The sequence below is a fragment of the Hyla sarda genome, chromosome 4 (assembly GCF_029499605.1).
Source record: "Hyla sarda isolate aHylSar1 chromosome 4, aHylSar1.hap1, whole genome shotgun sequence".
Lineage (NCBI taxonomy): Eukaryota > Metazoa > Chordata > Amphibia > Anura > Hylidae > Hyla > Hyla sarda.
Window position 1 is genome coordinate 406328344 of NC_079192.1, and position 18138 is coordinate 406346481.

Here is an 18138-nt window from a genome sequence, read left to right on the forward strand (position 1 = left end):
ATAGACTTGCATTAAGGGGGCGGGCTGTGATGTCACAAGGGGCCGAGCCATGACGTAACGATGCTTCGGCCCCTGTATTGCCAGTCATTACGCACGAAGCGAGTCTGCTCTGTGCAGTAATGATAACAGGGTGCCGCAGCCGAGATCCCGGGGGTCCCCAGCAGTGGGACCCCGGCGATCTGACATCTTATCCCCTATCCTTAGGATAGGGGATGAGATGTCTAGGGGCGGAGTACCTCTTTAAAGGGGTACTCCGGTGGAAAACATTTTTTTTTTAATATAAATCAACTGGTGCCAGAAAGTTAAACAGATTTGTAAATTATTTCTATTAAAAAATCTTAATCCTTCCAGTACTTATTAGTGGCTGTATACTACAGAGGAAATGCTTTTCTTTTTGAATTTCTCTTCTGTCACGACCACAGTGCTCTCTGCTGATCTCTGCTGTCCATTTTAGGAACTGTCCAGAGCAGGAGAAAATCCCCTTAGCAAACATATGCTGCTCTGGACAGTTCGTAAAATGGACAGCAGAGGTCAAGAGAAATCCAAAAAGAAAAGAACTTCCTCTGTAGTATACAGCCCCTAAAAAGTACTGGAAGGATTAAGATTATTTAATAGAAGTAATTTGGTTTCCACGTGAGTACCCCTTTAATATGCATTGGGGAAAAAATGGTGTTATACTTAATAAATATTCTGCAGAACATTAGCAGTAAAGGGGCAAGGCTCAGCCCATGAGATTTCCCACGTGAATCATCCAAAAAGATGACAGTTTCCAAATATCTTACATCGCGCCTGTACGAGACAATTCACTTCATCCCTCCGCATCAATTATTAAACAGATTTTTCCAAGGACGGAGAATACAGCGAGCGGCAGATCAGGTCCCCGAACACTTCAGCTGCCGTGAACATTCTGAAACAATTAAGCAGCGGCCATCGAGCCTCTGAATGAGAACGCTTCGATGCGGTGACTCAGAACGCAGGGTGGTTCCCGTACATGTCCCATGATATGGAGAACGGGCCAGGAGGCTTTGTAATTCCTAAATGGAACCCCTCCCGAACCCGGCGACTACCCAGGAATCTAAATATTTACTAAGCAGAAGAAAAAAACATGTGACATAACCCACCAATCAGATGACTGCTTCTATGAGATGAACTACAAGATTACGGCTATAGGGAAGGTTCGATCTTAAAAAAAAAAAAAAAAAAATTTGGAAAATTGCAGCAAACACAACGCAAAAACGTGGTGAGAACGTCTAAAAAATGCAGTAAAGGTGCAACATGTGAACACGACCTGAAGGGTCACACACAGCACATCCACAGCGTATTTGACGCTGCGGATGCACTGCCGGCAGTCACGGAGTAGCTCTATGTGTCAGCGGGTGACTGCCGAAGGGAAATCCGCCACTACGAGCGGGGACACAGAGCTGCAGGGAGTCGCTCTTCAATCGCTCTGTGACTACCGGCAGCGGTTGCGCTGCCGGTAGTCACAGAGCGACTGAAGAGCAAGCTCCCTGTAGCTTTGTGTGTCTGCTCGTAGCGGTGGATTTCCCATCGGCAGTCACCCGCTGACACATAGAGCTACTCCGTGACTGCCGGCAGTGCATCCGCAGCGTCAAATACGCTGCGGATGTGCTGTGTGTCAGCCTACCCTAAAATACATCAGTTGTGATTATAGGTCAAATCACTTTCACCTCATGGCACATAATCTGAACTGACACCAACCCACTTATGAGTCTCAGCAGTTTAGGCTTCTGGTTGCCAGAGTCTAGCCACTTGATTAGGTATATTTCATTGATGAGACTTTACTACCCTCTCTCTGCAAAGTCAGAGGATTTATTGGAAATGCAGTCAGCATTAGGAAATCATTTCAGTGACTTGGAATTAGTACGGCCAAAAACTCATGCCGTGTATAAGGTCGATGATTAAAGGGGTATTCCAGGCCAAAACTTTTTTTTTTATATATATATGTATCAACTGGCTCCGGAAAGTTAAACAGATTTGTAAATTACTTCTATTAAAAAATCTTAATCCTTCCAATAGTTATTAGCTTCTGAAGTTTTCTGTCTTACTGCTCAATGATGATGTCACATCGCGGGAGCTGTGCATGATGGGAAAATATCCTCATAGGAGCTGCACAGCTCCCGGGACGTGAGTCATCATTGAGCAGTTAGACAGAAAACAACAACTCAACGTCAGAAGCTAATAACTATTGGAAGGATTAAGATTTTTTAATAGAAGTCATTTACAAATCTGTTCAGCTTTCCGGAGACGGTTGAGATATATATATATATATATATATATATATATATATATATATATATATATAGGTTTCGCCTGGAATACCCCTTTAAGACAGGTCAAGATGACCCAGTCAACCATTATTACAAAGGACGATATCGGCCAATAACTGTGTAATAGGGCTCTTTTACCTGTTCTGCTGATCCATGGGGGTCCCAGAGGGTCACACCAATTCAATTCCATTTGGTTGACTATCCCAAGAATATTTATTCTCCATTTATCTTTTGTCATAGAGATGAGATTGTCTATGTGGTCATGAGACCTGTTGTCCTAATGTACGGTAAGGGTCTCCAAACTATGAACCTCCAGATGTTGCAAAACTACAACACCCCCCCCCCCCCCTCAACCTTAATGTAATTTTGCAACATCTGGAGGTCCACATTTTGGAGACTACTGCATTAGGACAACAGGTCTCATGACAATTGGTCTCATGACCAATCTAATCTCTATGAACGATTTCACTGATTAGGATTTTGTGATGTGTCGCCCCCTATAAACTAGACTTAGTATAGCAAAACATAAACATTAAAGCAGTGGTCTTCAAACTGTGGCCCTCCAGATGTTACAAAACTACAACTCCCAGCATGCCCGGACAGCCGTTGGCTGTCCGGGCATGCTGGGAATTGTAGTTTTGCAACATCTGGAGGGCCACAGTTTGAAGACCACTGCATTAAAGGATCAGACATTAGATATGAGCGAATTTACAGTAAATTTGATTCGTCACGAACTTCTCGGCTCGGCAGTTGATTACTTTTCCTGCATAAATGAGTTCAGCTTTCAGGTGCTCCGGTGGGCTGGAGAAGGTGGATACAGTCCTAGGAGACTCTTTCCTAGGACTGTATCCATCTTTTCCAGCCCACTGGAGCACCGGAAAGCTGAACTAATTTACGCAGGAAAAGTCATCAACTGCCGAGCCGAGCAGTTCGTGACGAATCGAATTTACTGTAAATTCGCTCATCTTTAATTAGATTATCAATTGTATTATTGGACGTCAATAGAAGATATATAAGTCAATGATTGGTTCCTTCTGCTCCGTCTTCTTCTGGTGGTCATGTGTAAGTTCTCAGTTCGACATCGGAAACAATTGCCGGATTATCGGATTTACTCCTTTATAAAGGAACACCCAAATGCTAGGGGGGGATAAGCCTATAGGACGCTTTCGCATGAAAAGGGGTCTTCTTGTTTAGATCTATTTGAAGGGTCCTCCGAAAAGTAAGATGGCCCCTCATCTCCCACTGTTGTGATCCCAACAGATCAGATCTAATCAGTGTAGGGGGAAGTGTGTCATTTCCCTGCAGTGACACCACAGGACAAATGAAGTATTGCACTGAAATTATTGAGATGTTTTATGTGCTGGGTCCTCCACTCTGCTCATCACTCTGGCGTATGGATGCAATATGGGGACCCCCTGGATCCCCTATTATTAAGTGTCTATTCTCCAACCTCCAGGCCTCTTCCCCCACAGTGTAAGTAACCGGACTGCACTGACACAACAGTATCACATCCCTAAAAACGTCACGAGACCCTGGTTGTGCAATGCACACGAAAATAGCCTCTACAACTCCAAGTTGGCAAGTTAACTCACACACATATTTCCCCTAAAAACAGAGTTGAAAAACGAATTTTCTGTATCCGGAAAAGCTGGGTGACAACCATCATTGACATCAGCCGTTGCATGGCCAATCGCACATCTTTCCTACAATCCTGAAAGGATAAACTATCATAATATAAAGACGTACATTCTTGACGTCTGTATTACTGCATAACTATATACTTTACAAGACTTTAGGAAAGCTGGGTGGACACACTCCTAAAGGTGGTCACCCAGCTTTCCTACACTACAATCCTGAAAGGTTAAACTATCATAATATAAAGAGGTACATTCCGACGCCTGTATTACTGCATAACTAGATACTTTACAGGACTTTAGGATAGCTGGGTGGACATACTCCTACAGGTTGTCACCCAGCTTTCTTACAATCCTGAAAGGTTAAACTATCACATTATATAGAGATACATCCCCAACTCCTGTAATACTGCATAACTAGATACATTGTGGGACTTTTTGGGAAAGCTGGGTGGACACACTCCTAAAGGTTGTCACCCAGCTTTCCCTGCAAAACATATATGGCCAATAAACAGTGGGTAGAAATTTTAACAATGTTTATATATATATATATATATTTTTTTTTTTTGGGGGGGGGGGGTAGTGAGAATTGCAGATATAGTAACTTGGGGGGTACATAGGGATATCTGGGGGTAAATGCCCATATGGTAATATTTTGGGCAATATATTTTGTAATTTTTTTTTGCAGGGGTGATTGGGTGGGAGGGGGGCGTAATGTCTCTTTCTGCATAAAAATGCTTCAATGCAAAGAATTTCAGAGCAAATCAAATAGACATAGACAGTGAAGAAGGGGGCACCTAATGGGCATCGTCCCCTCCAACAAGGCGCTATACATCTCGTTGCATTAGAAATCAATAAGAGCGGAACAAGGGACTTGATTGTTGTCCCCACTGATCTGTAGTCCAGAGAAATATGCCAAGCATGCACTCCTTATCCGAAAAGCCTCAATCTCTAGTGGCCTCCTACACTACAGATCAGGGACAAAACAAGACCAGCGCCTGGGGGGGGGGCAAAGGGGCTGGAGATCCTGTACATACTGCTGCTCCAAACTTCTCAATGGGGGTGTGTGCTTGCTAAAATGCACCAAATCCAGAACCCATGATCCTGGATATAGCAGATTGCTGCAATGGGAAGCCCCCCCCCCCCCCGCCACCCCCCCCCCCCTCTTCCCATCTTTCCCGCATCCCGACAGCATCTCAGGTAGAGCAACATCAAGTCATAGACAACAAAGGGATCGGGGGATTCTCTGCATTATGTTCTAGTTAGGACCGTGACCCCCACCATCATCATGGGTGATCCGGAATATTATTATTATTTTTTATTTTTTTTGTAAAGACCCATTTATCCCTTACCTGGGGGTAAGTGGAATCCGATAGCGACCTGGCGGCGTCCGTCATGGGATCCTGTATTAGTCTTGATTCCGGGGCAGGTCCTGAGATTGTCCCCACTGCAGGTCCCTGTACCCTCACTGTATGGCTTCCCAGCTTTTCTCCAGCAAAGCTCCACATTCCAGTGGGGAGGGAACAGATGGCGATATCCGTGGTAACCGGCCGGAGCTTACTCCATTGGATGAATGAGGCTCCTGCCTATTGGGCAACTAGGTTTTTTTTTTTTGTTTTTTTTCACTCATTGTCCCTGCGCTTTGCAAAATTTCTTAATGAAGGGACAAGCCGCCCCCTGGCTATAGCAAAGCTTTGGCAGACAGGTGCGGATTTTTATCCCCCCCCCCCCCCCCACCCTAGTGCTCCAGTTTGTAGCATAAAAGGCGACCTAGACTGTGAATGCCGGGGCCAGGACTTCGTCAGCATGAAGAGGTTTTTTTGTTTTTTTTTTCCATTTTTTTTTCCTTCCTTCTTCATTTCCACCGCAAGGGGAGGAACAACCTGTGCGTGTGCCAAAGTGCAAACTATTGTCTCCCATCCGTTCAATAGATGAATCACGCAGACCACACATGGACGGCACAGGAGGGATCTGGATGAGCATCGCCATGTAGAGAAAATGCTCAGTACAACTTCTCAGCCAGAGTCTATAATCCTATCTAAATGAGAAGTATTTATCCTAGGAAGATATGTGGGGGGGGGGGGGGGGGGGGGGTCCTCATAAACTCCATAAAGCTGTGTTTTCCAAACAGTGTGTCTCCAGCTGTTTTAAAACAGCTGGAGACACACTGGAGGCATCCTGGTTGGGAAACACTGGGTTAACTTTTTTGTTCAATTAATGCCCAGCACCACTTCCCTTTCACTGTAAAGGATTCAGTTGATATCCTTATCATGCACTAAGGGAAAATTGCCCAGTACTACTTCTCTTTTCTTGCACCTTAGTGCTTATTCAATGATTATGAGTGCCACTTCCTTTTTATAGTAGAATGGGAGTTATACTGTATATACCAGTGGTCTCCAACCTGCGGACCTCCAGATGTTGCAAAACTACAACTCCCAGCATGCCCGGACAGCCAACGGCTGTCCGGGCGTGCTGGGAGTTGTAGTTTTGCAACATCTGGAGGTCCGCAGGTTGGAGACCACTGGTATATACAATGTATAAAGCACAATTATTGCACAGTACAACTTCTATATTAGGTGAACCTTCATGCAAAGAAAACCTGTAATCATTTCCCCGGACCATGGGGGCTTCTCATCGCCCCATCCTTGATAGATCTCTCCCTGTTTGAGGATATCTATCAATCAAGGCTGGTGGGGTGGGCAGAAGCCCCCTAGGACTCGTGGCTCAGGCACCATGACAATTATGACAGGTTCTCTTTAAATGGACGCTGTAAGATTCAAAAACGTTTTATATGTTGTACATCTTGGCAAAACCTTAAAGGAGTAGTCCAGTGCTAAAAAAAAACGTATCCCCTATCCTAAGGATAGGGGATAAGTTTCAGATCGCAAGGGTCCGACCGCTGGGGCCCCCCCGCGATCTCTCAGTATGGGGCCCCGGCTCGCTGGCCAGATAGCGGGTGTCAACCACCGCACGAAGCGGCAGCTGACACGCCCCCGAAATACATCGCTATGGCAGAGCCGGAGAGTGCTCCGGCTCTGCCATAGACTTGTATTGAGGGGGCGTGTCAGCCGCCGCTTCGTGCAGTGGTCAACACGCCCCCTTCCCACGGGCTGCCGGGGCCCCGTACAGGAGATTGCGTGGAGCCCTAGCGGTCGGACCCCACACAATCTGAAACTTATCCCCTATCCTTAGAATAGGGGATACGTTTTTCAGGACTGGACTACCCCTTTAACCTTTCTAATATACTTCATAAGAATATGTCTTCTTTTTATAGAAATTATGGCTTATAAAAAAAGACCACAAGGGGGCCCCATACCATCCAGAACATAATCCTGTTCGGATGCAGCATAGTCTTTGTTCCAGCTGAAGCACAGGCAGGGACAAAGTCCAGGAAGTGAGGACTGGGCTAGCACTTCTCTGTGCTCACTCCTGTCCTATCAGACTGCAGCATAGAACAGAGAGGAGGGGCTTACAGAGCAGCCTTACAGTGATTGGATGAAAACACCCAACATAGCACAGTAGACTTAGGGAGGAAGTGAATGCATGGTGAGTAAAGGCAGGCTCAGTGCTTGCCTAAGACACGCCCCTTTCTGAGCAGTGGATGTCACAATAAGTGAGCAGCAGAAGAGAGGCAATACAGAAGCTAGACACATAAAAAAGACATGTAAAGAATCTGCACGACTTAGTGAGTAACATATAGAAGCATTATTATTTTTTTCTGTGATATGACAGGAACGCTTCAAGAGAAGACCAAAAGTAGTCCCCATGGAGGTTCCCAATAACAAAATACCCAAGAAAACCCAATGGTTCCTGAAGTATTTATTGAAATCGTGCCCCTATATCCTCAGAAGTCAGGGATGCATTGCGGCAAATCGCTGACCTCACGGATAGTGCCCCCCTGAACTTGTGTCGCTGCATATAACAAAAAGACAGAACCCAAAGTCCCCCCCCATCCTTGTGTAATAACCTCATATATTGGGAGGGATAGGGGCCGTGTTATTAAAGATTGTCGAAATCGAATTACAATTGAAATAAGTGGCTGCAAATGTGACCGTCTCCTCCATAATGTGACAGGATGATGGATGGACAGAATTCACATATACAATTATCTCATAAACCCTATTAAAAATGTAAAAAAAAAGTTTCCTCCGCAGCTAGAGGTATCGAGAGGTTTCATTAAAAAAATACATCTGCGTACATTATAAACAGTCTCACCCTATGACTAAATAAGGTGTAATATTATGGTCAATTTAATAGGGGTCTAATCGTACCAGACCACTAATGCCACTATGTTCCCATATTACTATATACAGCAGTATAGATCATTCACATCCACATTGGAGGCTCCGTTATAGGCCGGACAACTGAGTCCGACCACCAATGGATCCCATTGACTTTATCCAGGATCAGAACAACAGAGTCCATTTTTTTTTTTTTCTAAAAACAGTGCCACACTTGTCTCCAGGTTGTGTGTGGTATTGCAGCCTGGTTTTGTTGAAGTAAATGGAACAAAGTTGTAATATCTTTGTATGATATAACGCGATTCTTCATATGTGGAGAACAATCAGGATTAGTAGATTTACTAAATTGGTAACTATAGGGAGAAAGAAGATTGTATGTATATTTATGAACCAAAAATATAATGATATGGCGTTATAAAGTCACTGCTCATATAAAAGTGGGTTTAGTTTGTCCGTTATAGTATACCTGATAGAAGCTCCATACATAGACAGGGTGCAGTAGCAATAGTATACACTGTTTCTGTAGTGAAGGTCAATGAGCCTTGCTTTTTTATGTCTCTGTGTCAGCAGTTGGGTCCTCCTGGGTCTCCTCCATAGTGGGGTCCTCCTGGGTCTCCTGCCATAGCGCTTCATTTCATTTAAATGTGGACTGAGTTCGCGCTGACACTGATGCTCCCTGAGCCTGCAGGACAGCTTGAATATCTTTGGAACTTGTTTGGGGCTGCTTATCCACCATCCAGACTATCCTCCATTGACACCTTTCATCATTTTTTCTCTTCCGTCCAAGCCCAGGGAGATTAGCTACAGGGCCATGGGTTGCTAACTTCTTGATAATGTTGCGCACTGTGGACAAAGGCAAATGTAGATCTCTGGAGATGGACTTGTAACCTTGAGATTGTTGATATTTTTCCACAATTGTGGTTCTCAAGTCCTCAGACAGTTCTCTTCTCCTCTTTCTGTTGTCCATGCTTAGTGTGGCACACACAGGCACACAATGCAAAGACCAAGTGAACTTCTCTCCTTTTTATCTGCTTACAGGTGTGATTTTTATATTGCCCACACCTGTTACTTGCCTCAGATGAGTTTTAAGGAGCATCACATGCTTAAAACAATATTATTTTCCCACAATTTTGAAAGGGTGCCAATAATTTTGTCCAAACCATTTTTGGAGTTTGGTGACATTACGTCCAATTTGTTTTTTTTCTTCCCTTTTTTGGTTTAGTTCCAATACACACAAAGGGAATAAACATGTGTATAGCAAAACATGTGTTACTGCAATCCTTTTCTGTGAGAAATACTTCATTTTCTCAAAAAATTTCACGGGTGCCAATATTTACGGCCATGACTATATAGTACGAGTACACAGTGAAGCGTACAATAGTGAAGTGGCAGAGTGAGCTCTATAGTTCACATCCAGCGCTTGTGATTGATTTTTATATACAAAGTTGTAATATCACACACAAACAGGTGTGGTGCTGTTTTTGGGGAAAAAAGTTTGCTTTGTTCTTCTATTCCTAGATAACCCTTGTAATGGGGTCCATCTTGTTTGCATGTATTAAGCTGGATATGACTGGTCATGCTATTTAACTAATTCAAGACAGACACCTTAATGCTTAAAGGGTTTTTAATAGTGTAGCTCAATTATTACAAATAATACACAATTGTATTATTTAAGCAGATTTTGTGACAACAAATGTTTCATTTTCCTGCAGTGCCCCTACAGGAGACATGAAGCATTGCATGGTGCCAATTAAAATCAAAGGTCTGTGTGTGTCATGCATGGACATGCATAAAAAAAAATATACCAAACGTGTTTTGAACTATCAGTAGTTCTTAATCATGGTATAACATACAACCCAGACTGAACATGTTTATATATCTCCTCTGCTATATAAACATGTTTAGTCTTGGTTGTACGTTATGTCATGAATAAGAACTAGCTAACACTCTAGCATATAGGTGTGGATAACATATCACAGGAGATTTTCTCCAGCTCCAATAAAATCCAACTATCCAACTATAAAGCTGAAAACAAAAACAACAAAAAAAAAACATAAAACCCACAAACGAAACACCGTCGTGTTTTGAACTATGAATAGTTCTTATTCATGACATAATGTACAACCCAGACTGAACATGTTTATATAGCAAAGGAGATAAATAAACATTTTCTGTCTGGGTTGTATGTTATGTCATGATTAAGAACTACTGATAGTTCAAAACACGTTTGGTATTTTTTTGTTCATGGGTTTTATTTTTATTTTTTATGCTTTGTAGCCTAAATACATTTTTGAATTTTATGGGAGTTGGAGACACTCTCTCACTGAACGTGTTTATATAGCAGAGGAGATATATAAACATGTTCAGTCTGGGTTGTATGTTATGCCATGATTAAGAACTACTGATAATTCGAAACGCGTTTGAACTTTTATTTGCATTCTTTATGTATTGAATTTTTATGTAAATTTTGGTTTCTGCTTTAAATCATTCCTAAATAAATGTTATTGGATTTTAGTAGAGCTACAACTCCCATCATGACTTAGGCTTCGCAACAACTGGGGAGACTCCAGTCAAGAGGCACTGGTCTAGACTATGGGGGAGATTTAGCAAAGGATTTAGACTGGTTTTTCCTGTCTAAATTTGTCTCACAGAAAGTCGCAGTCTAAATATGTGCGACTTTTCTGCGACTTTAGCTCTAGAGGATTTTTAGAACATGATGCATGCACGTCTATTTTAGATGGAAATGCATTGGTGCTGAATTTATCAAGTGCGACTTTTGTGCGACAAGTCGCATCTGCCCAAAATACGCTGAAATGTCAGACCATGTTGGAGCAGGTCTAAATGCAGTTTAAGCTGTAGACCCTGAAGTCTGAGCACAGAATTTATCAAGGGCTGTGAGACCTTTGATAAATTATGAGCACAATAGACAGGAGACTACCACATACGCTGGTCTATAAGCATGCCCAGAATAGACTAGATTAGGAAATGTCCCCCTATGTATCTATAACATATGCAGAGGGGGCAGTTCTTGGTTGCCTTTGGAGGGGGGCCGTATTATAGGTGGCACATGGTTGGGGGGGCTGGTACAGACTTAGCATCGGAGACCTGGAGCTTCAAGTTACACCTCTGGTTTACATCAATGGCCTTTAATATGAGTCCCTCCAGCTGGTGTGGATATACAACTCCCAGCATGCTGAGAGTTGTAGTTTTGCAACAGCTGGAGAGACACCTGCAGTCCACCGGTCTAAACAAACCCCTGCCCCATATCACATATCTCCATTTTATCCTGCATAACATCAGTTTACAGAACGTGTAGTGCAGTGGTCTTCAACCTGCGGACCTCCAGATGTTGCAAAACTACAACTCCCAGCATGCCCGGACAGCCGATGGCTGTCCGGGCATGATGGGAGTTGTAGTTTTGCAACATCTGGAGGTCTGCAGGTTGAAGACCACTGGTAGTGATTACAGAGTACTCCCAACGGGCTATGGTAATGGACTCCTTGCCTTAGAAGCTGTTGAGAGTCCAGCACCAAATATGGCCTTTTTGTCCAGTCACCAGTGATCGTAATCTGGGATCACGCTTTTACGTTCCGGCATTTACAAGCTCTATAAATCCCTGACGGTTTATACAACGGAGAATTCTGCAGAAGAGCTGGAGAAACTACAGAGACCTTTCCCAGTCAAGATATGAAGCAGATCCTCAAGATATAATGTTCTCCAGGTTCACTGTCACGGAAGTCTGCTGCTATGCCGCCATATAGTGCCACACCAGAAGATCAGCCATTTAGGGCTTTCAGAGAGCTGGGTAAGAGGCAGTCATATTGAATCTCACAAAGTTTTCAATTATAAAAATGATTCCTGTAGTCAAAATAGTACCACCCTAGGGGTCTAGTTGCAAAACTAAAACTCCTAGCAGAGAGTTGCTAAAAGTTGTAGTTTTGCAACATCTGGAGGTCCACAGTTTGGAGAACCTCAGAAGCAAACTAAAACCACCCAGTATTATTCATCAGTGTATGATGGTTTTACTCAATGCATTGAATGGCAGTATTATGTGGGTACTACTGTATATGGCAGCAATCTGTAAATATTCTTTAGATTACTGCATATTATTTGGACACTATATGGTGCTTATTGATAGCTGTATGTGCCGCTATTATCTCGGCACTATAGAGCGTTATGGCAGCATTATGTGGTCTGATATTCTAAAACTGTATTCACACCACCATTATGGCTTCCAGTACAACGGAAACCACAACAACATTGTCCGAACCTCTGATTGACAGACAACACTTTAGCCCAATGAACCCCCATTGACTTATACTGAGGTCCATCCTTGTGGCTTGTGTTTTGATGGGAAGAATAGCACAGAATACAACTAAGCCCAGTGGACCTCCATTGACTTATAATGGGGTCCATCTTGGTGCCCATCATTTTGACAGAAAGAATAGCACAGCATGCACAACATAAAACCAGGGCTGTGGAGTCGGTAGATAAATGTTCCGACTCCGCAGTTTTTTGTACTTCCGACTCCGACTCCTCTGTATTAATATGCAAATGTATTTTATACATTCCTTGAAGGAAAGAAAGGCAACATACATGTCAATAGTTAGGGAGAAACAGCTAGCCTGGCACTGCTACTTCACACTCCTGTGGATTATTACTCAGGTAGACACAATGCAGCAAAAGATTCACGTAAGCAGTGGAGCTGCAAGACTTGATAGAAGATACAACACTTATGCACAAATCCAATAAAGAAAGAATTCAAGTGCACTCACCACGTAGACTGTTTCTTCGTTACTTTATTTCTTGTCACAAAAAGACATAATGCAGGGGGACGACATATAGGGGGTGTGCCCACGCACACCCCCTATATGTCGTCCCCCTGCATTATGTCTTTTTGTGACAAGAAATAAAGTAACGAAGAAACAGTCTACGTGGTGAGTGCACTTGAATTCTTTCTTCACTGGATTTCAACATACATGTCATTACCACAGGACTACTGGCTGGGAAGCCAACAGTCTACTGTATTGAACAGTTTAAGCCCACAAAGTTATTCTAAGCTCTTCTAGCAGAGAGAGGTAGTTGGGCAGAAGCTGCTGCCTTCTCCTTTTTGTGTGCTGATCTGCTGCTGAAGATAGGGCAGTGGGAGGATCCAGGAAGGAGCATTTATTATAAAACATGATTTCCCTAGTAGAATCCCATAGTCATGTTTAAAGTTTAAGTTTAACAGAGTTTACAAGTTTTTATAGCCTTTGCTGAACGACAGCAGTATTTCCAATGGTCTACAGCTTCAGTCTTGAACTATTGACCCTCCATTCCCTTCACTTATACAAGTGTCTCTAGTCCTGCAAAAAACATATTTACTTAATCCCTTATCAGGGAAAGGCTAGGTTGCCCATGGGTTCCCTGTAACAGCAGAACACAACACTATGGAAAGTATAAGTATTGCCGCTCTAATTGTGCGTTGCCATATCCATATAGTGAAGCACATGAAAAGCATGCTTCTTCACGGTCACTTAATGTGTTTGTTTTGTGGTAACGTGAGGCACTGCATGCATTGGTCTTTATTCTTACAGTAGAGAAGTCATTAATTATAACTTTTTGTGAATTGGGACATTCCAATCTAAATTTAGGAGGAGTCTGAGTCGGTGCATTGTTTGCCGACTCCGACTCCAGGTTCCCAACTCCAACTCCACAGCCCTGCATAAAACTGAGCTAAAGTACCCCCATTGTCCTTTAATGGGGTCCATCTTGGTGTCTATAATTTTGACAGGAAGAATACAACCATCAAAACGATAGCCACCTTGATGGACCATTATGAGTCAATGGGGTCCAATGGGCTCAGTTGTGGTGTGAACAGTGTATGGTGCCAACCAGAGTTATGGCAGATGTAGGGCTCTTTCTACGGTTGTACAACCTTGACGATTTTAAAGGAGTTTTCTAACTATGAACAATTTTAACATATTAATGGGATAGTAGGAGAGTGGGTGTCCTCCTGTGACCATCGTTTTGCAGTCCAAAGTGGCCAAGGTTGGCCGAGAAAGGGAGTAAAAACCGGAGAGAGCACACAGAGCATCATATATCCTTGAAGTGAGTTACAAGAACTTCTGAGCCGCTTCTATAACTGGCAACAGAGGTGCCAGCGCCACCATTTCATATTTAAGATGAACCTTAAAGAAACAGCATAAAGGTCTCGGCATACCATGCTAAGGATACTGCCACCCTACTAAATCTACACCCCACCAGATGTACCACCTTTATGTTAAAGTTTCTTGTTAAAAAAAAAAAAACTAAAGCTCCAAGTATGCAGAGAGTTGAAGTTTGGCAACATCTGGAGGTCCACAGTTTGGAGACCACTGGCCTAAAAAAAAAGCTATATAAACAGTAAAGCAGCCTACTCATAAGAATCAATGCATGGTGCGCACATTAAGCTTACTAATGCCAAACCACATAGACTTAAATAAAGTAAAGAGGAACTGGTGGGTGTACATTATCTCCGAAGATAAAGGTTATGTGCAGAGGGTACATAGGCCCCTTGGGTCCTGGAGCTTAAGGGGAGGGGGCCAAAGGTCCCACATAAGACCACACAGGTGTTATAAATGGCGCATGGTAGGTGCTACAGAATTTGCATTAGGACCCAGGAGCTTCAAGTTACACCTTTGGTGATACAGATTATTAAAAACAGAGAAAACTGGTCATACTCACACCCCCCCATGAGCTGCTTCTCTCCGGGTGTCTCTACATTTCTGCAGGGTTATCTGCCAAAAGTCGCCCACCCGTCCACCAAAAATCCTCCTTTACAACCATACGGGTAGATGGAGTTGTGCCGCTGCTCGGTTACCATTAAGGTAGCTGTATAGGAAATGCTGTATATGTTTTGTAAAGCTGTGAACAATTTGCAACCACAGGAAACTTGCAAAGAGTATTTCAAAACACGGAGGAAACTGTTCCTCAGACTTCTTGTTTTGGATTGTTCAAAGCCCCCCTTACCTTCCCGGCTTCCTTGCTACGTATGGGCTGTGCATTCTTCGTACAGTAGTAGATAAATATATCTCTGTATAATATTTTGTAGAAGTCTATTGGGGAGGAGGATATTTACCACAAGTTTTGGCTTCCGTTTTCTGATGAGACAAAACCAAAATTATACCTTAGAGAAGCTAATTTGTGAGGAAAGCCAACTAAACCCACCCAATGGACACAGGCCCTTGCTATGCACCACGGCTGGTATGAAGGTCGATGTAGACAACAGCCTAGGGTGTCAACTTGTATAAGGCAAGGAAGGGGAATAGCACAATCTGCTTGAAAAATATGTTTTAACTGTTGTAACTTTATGGAGCTCTGCTAACCGTGACAAACAAGCCACCATGCTCATTGGGCACCATTTTCCTTACCTACCTAAGACACCAAAGTAACTTGTCTTGGCTCTGCCATGTACAGTGGGTGATAGGGTCAAATAACCCCCAAGAAGCAATAAGAAAGGCATCATGCCAGAACAGTAGTCTTTCAAGGGTCCCGGAGCTGGAGTCTAGGGTGTTTGAGAAAAGGTAGTGACTGCTGGTTCTAGAATGTTTCGAGGGCAAGCAGGGGTTAAATTGGTGGGTGAATGCATGTGATTTGGAAAAGACTGAAGCAAAGGAAGGGTTAATTGCTGCTGGGTTGTTGCCCTCCTACGGCCTCCTCCACGTCTCCTGATGTACTGGCCTGTCTCCTGGTAGCGTCTCCATGCTCTGGACACTACACCGACAAACACAGCAAACCTTCTTGCCACAGCTCGCATTGATGTGCCATCCTGGATGAGCTGCACTACCTGAGCCACTTGTGTGGGTTGTAGACTCCGTCTCATGCTACCACTAGAGTGAAAGCACCGCCAGCATTCAAAAGTGACCAAAACATCAGCAAGGAAGCATAGGAACGGAGAAGTGGTCTGTGGTCACCACCTGCAGAACCACTCCTTTATTGGGGGTGTCTTACTAATTGCTTACAATTTCCACCTGTTGTCTATTCCATTTGCACAACAACATGTGAAATTGATTGTCAATCAGTGTTGCTTCCTGAGTGGACAGTGTGATTTCACAGAAGTGTCATTGACTTGGAGTTACATTGTGTTGTTTGAGTGTTCCCTTTATTTTTTTGAGCAGTGTAAATAGTCCCACTGCCCGGTCCCGGTGATATCAAGGAGAAGCCCCTAGATGAACATGCTCTTGTAGATGCAGTAAGGGTTTCTAGGCCTAATCCCAGAGATTTATATATTATACAAGATGGATCCTAATTATTTTCCTAAAGTTTTCCTTTAATTATTAATGTTATTTTTTCAATAAAATCTTATAAAAGTTTTTGAAATTTTCTAATAAAATATAAAAAAAGTTTTAAAAAATCCTAAAAATAGGCTAATATAAAGTATTCTGCTCTCCAGAGGATAAGAGCAGATCTGAACTCTCTTGAAAACTGTGTTGGATTTCTTAATTTATCTAAATGACAGGAAATATTTCTCAGAGCTGGGAAAAGTCAACTTCATTCTTGTAGGAAAGGTTCCCTGGTCTTTGTGAAAAGGACTTTTTGTTTGTGAATCTTGAGTTGAGGAAAGCACATGTCTGCAGTAATGGGGATTGACCCTTAATCCTAATTTATTTATGTTTAGCCCATTAGGCAGTCAATGCACCAGCCTTCAATAATGTTGGGGGGGGGGGGGGGGGGGTTAAACACTGATAATGTGATAATGGGTTTATAATTAAGTGGAGGCTGCTTTTCCATTCTTTTCCTGAGATAGAACACAACATTGAAGTCCGGACAATACATCATTGGGGGCTCGTCCGGGATCAGGATAAAACTCAGTTTTGTGTTGTTTTGTTTGCCCTCAGAAGCCACATCACTGTCCATCAGCCATCTTGGTTATATAGCTCAGACACATTTAATACTGCAATACCAAACAGAATGGACAGCAAAAAGAGGCATTGTTTTTAGAAAAAAGTAGACAGATTGTTGTCACCTATCTTTTTGAGACTCCTAGTGGATATATTTACCAGTTAATACAGTAAAGATGGTCATAAATTTTATACAGCTATAGACAGCTCTCTCCCCCCCCCCCCCCCCATACATATATGCTAAACTGAGAATGAATTTACTCTGGATGGGCGGTGGCTTATTTCCTCAAGAACAAATTAATTGATCATATTGAAACCCAATATGTTCTGTCATTCAGACAGAAAGCCTGACATAGAGCAGTGGTTCCCAACCAATGTGCCAGGAGGACCCCATTGGTGTGCCACTGCAGTCCAGCATATCACCACCACAGGGATCCTAGCATGTCCTAGCTGTGAGGTCTCCAGGGGCTGTCGGCCTCTAGTGACGCTACCTGTGGCCACTAGAGGCCAGAAACATTGCTTCTTAGGAAAGCGAATGATGATATCATGCACATCTCATAGGTAGAAAAGCTTACAACCAGCCTCTAATGGCCACAGGAAAAAGCTAAAGCAGTAGCCTTTGACAGCAGGGGAACAGAGGTAAGTATGCGGGGGGGGGGGGGGGGGGGATGGGGGGTCCTACCTACAACGGGGACCTACCTACATGGGCCAAACTACCTAAAAGGGGTTTCTCCATACAGGGGGCATGCTACATACTGTGGGTCCTACCTACAAGGGGTAAACTACCTACAGAGGCCAAAGTGCATGGGGGGGGGGGGGGGTATTGTGTGTAAAGCTGAAAAAGGTTGGGAAATACTGATGTAAAATTCTAAGAAAAAGATGTTAGCATTGTTATTTTATGGGGGATGGGAGTATTTACTACTGTCAGGAGAGCGTGCAGGTCCTCTTTAAATTCTATTGTAAAAAATGCACATCATCTTTGCAATGAGGTATAAGGCTTCCAACAATACCCAATGTGCCCGACCCTCTCTTGCTCTTCACCATAGACACACAACAGTGATTGACCTTCCTTTCAATTTTTGCAACAAGTGGAATACGCCCGTGCATGTCAATG

General features: G+C 43.2%; 1 protein-coding gene across 2 annotated transcripts in view; it reads right to left on the reverse strand.

The window, feature by feature from the left end:
- The window catches only part of FGD4 (FYVE, RhoGEF and PH domain containing 4), a 166472-nt gene that overhangs the window by 114171 nt on the left and 34163 nt on the right, over positions 1-18138 (reverse strand). The window contains exon 1 of one of the 2 annotated variants that reach the window (XM_056517524.1): positions 14869-15009. The exons of the other annotated variant lie outside the window; for it this stretch is intronic. Coding sequence (XP_056373499.1) covers positions 14869-14878 — 10 coding nt within the window. The 5' untranslated portion in view covers positions 14879-15009. Of the gene's footprint in view, positions 1-14868; positions 15010-18138 lie in introns of those variants that run through there. 2 annotated transcript variants of the gene reach the window in all.